Here is a 1,900-nt window from a genome sequence, read left to right as displayed (position 1 = left end):
ACATAAGAGCTATGACTACCATATTTCAGGACATGATGCACCAGGAAATCGAGGTGTATGTGGATGATGTGATCATTAAATTCAGAACACAGGATGACCATGTTTAGGACCTGAGAAAGTTCTTTGAGCATCTAAGCAAGTATGATTTGAAGTTAAACCCTGTGCATTTGGAGTTCCATTTGGGAAACGTTTGGGATTTATAGTCAGTCGGAGGGGCATTGAACTAGATCCAATAAAGATAAAGTCTATTCGGGATTTGTCTCCTCCGAGAACCAAGAAAGAGGTTATAAGCCTGCTGGGAAGGTTGAATTACATCAGCCGGTTCATCGCTTAGTTGACATCCACATATGATCCCATATTCAAGTTGTTGAATAAATATGCAGCGATTAAATGGATAGACGAGTGTTAAAAAGACTTTGATAAAATCAAAGAATATCTGTCGAACCCGCGAGTCTTGGTCCCACCTGAATCGGGGAGGCCTTTGTTTTTGCACCTGATAGTCTTGGAGAATTCCTTCGGCTGTGTCCTCGGGCAGCATGATGTGACCGGGAAGAAAGAGCAAGCAATCTACTACTTGAGCAAAAAGTTCACAAGTTATGAAGCCAAATATACCCTGTTGGAAAGAACTTGTTGCGCCCTAACTTGGGTTGCTCAGAAGCTTCGGCATTACCTATTAGCCTACACCACTTATCTCATCACTAGGTTGGACCCTTTGAAATATATATTCCAAAAGCTGATGCCCACAAGGAGGTTAGCAAAATGGCAAATCTTGCTCACTGAATTTGACATAGTCTATGTCACCCGTACGACAATGAAAGCCCAGACTTTAGCAGATCACCTAGCTAAAAACCCTGTTGATGATGAATATCAGCCTTTGAGTACTTACTTCCCGGACGAGGAGGAGAATTCAGTTGAGGTCACATCAGAAGACACCAATGCTTGGAAAATATTCTTCGATGGAGTTGTGAACGCAAAAGGTGTCGGGATTGGGGCAATTTTGATCTTACCCACTGGCCAACACTATCCAGCCATAACTCGGCTTCGGTTTTTATGCACAAACAACACTACCAAGTATGAAGCCTACATTATGGGTATGAATATGGCAATCGACCAAGATGTAGAAGAATTGATAATCATGGGAGATTCAGATCTGACTATTCGACAAGCTCAGGGAGAATGGGAAACTCGGGATGTCAAGCTTATTCCATACAGGCAACATGTGGAAGATCTTAGTAAGCGGTTCAAGTCAGTCGAGTTCAGGTACATTCCTCGTTTTCACAACGAGTTAGCCGATGCACTCGCTACTTTGGCCTCGATGTTGCCATATCCAGGCAATGTTCACATTGACCCGCTAGAAATCCAAATCCGAGAAGGGCATGGTTACTGCAATACGGTTGAGGTGGAACCAAATGTTCAGCCATGGTATCATGATATCAAGAGATTTCTGAAAATGAAAGAATATCCCGAGAAAGCCAATGGAGACCAAAAAAGAACCATTAGAAGGCTTGCCAGCGGTTTCTTCTTGAGCGGCGAGGTCTTGTACAAAAGGACTCCATATCTCAACTTGTTAAGATGTGTGGATGCTGAAAAGGCCTGAAGAATCATGCATGAAGTGCACGCGGGAGTGTGTGGACCCCACATGAATGGATACATCTTGGCAAAGAAAATCGTCCGAGTAGGCTACTACTGGATGACTATGGAAAAAGATTGCTTCAGTGTTCTCCGAAAATGTCATCAGTGTCAGGTGCACGGTGACCTGATTCATGCACCGCCTCAGAACTGCATCATATATCAGCACCATGGCCATTCGTTGCTTGGGGTATGGATGTCATTGGGCCAATCGAGCCAAAAGCTTCAAATGGGCATAGATTCATATTGGTTGCCATTGATTACTTCACAA

At 43.5% G+C, this 1,900-nt stretch overlaps 1 protein-coding gene across 1 annotated transcript; it reads left to right on the top strand.

Annotated features, from left to right (window-relative positions):
* Nucleotides 1–811: 811 nt before the first annotated feature.
* On the top strand, nt 812–1,597 carry LOC138872175 (uncharacterized). The gene has a single exon (XM_070150306.1). The coding sequence runs from the start codon at nt 812–814 to the stop codon at nt 1,595–1,597; it is 786 nt and encodes a 261-aa protein (XP_070006407.1).
* The last annotated feature ends 303 nt before the right edge of the window (nt 1,598–1,900 follow it).

This window comes from Nicotiana sylvestris, chromosome 1, assembly GCF_000393655.2.
Source record: "Nicotiana sylvestris chromosome 1, ASM39365v2, whole genome shotgun sequence".
NCBI lineage: Eukaryota > Viridiplantae > Streptophyta > Magnoliopsida > Solanales > Solanaceae > Nicotiana > Nicotiana sylvestris.
Note: the sequence above shows the minus strand (reverse complement) of the source record. Positions and strands in the feature narration are given on the sequence as shown.

Bases quoted from the DNA above. Each gene is read 5' to 3' on its own strand.
- LOC138872175 (XM_070150306.1), top strand. From the start codon at position 812: ATGAAAGCCCAGACTTTAGCAGATCACCTAGCTAAAAACCCTGTTGAT.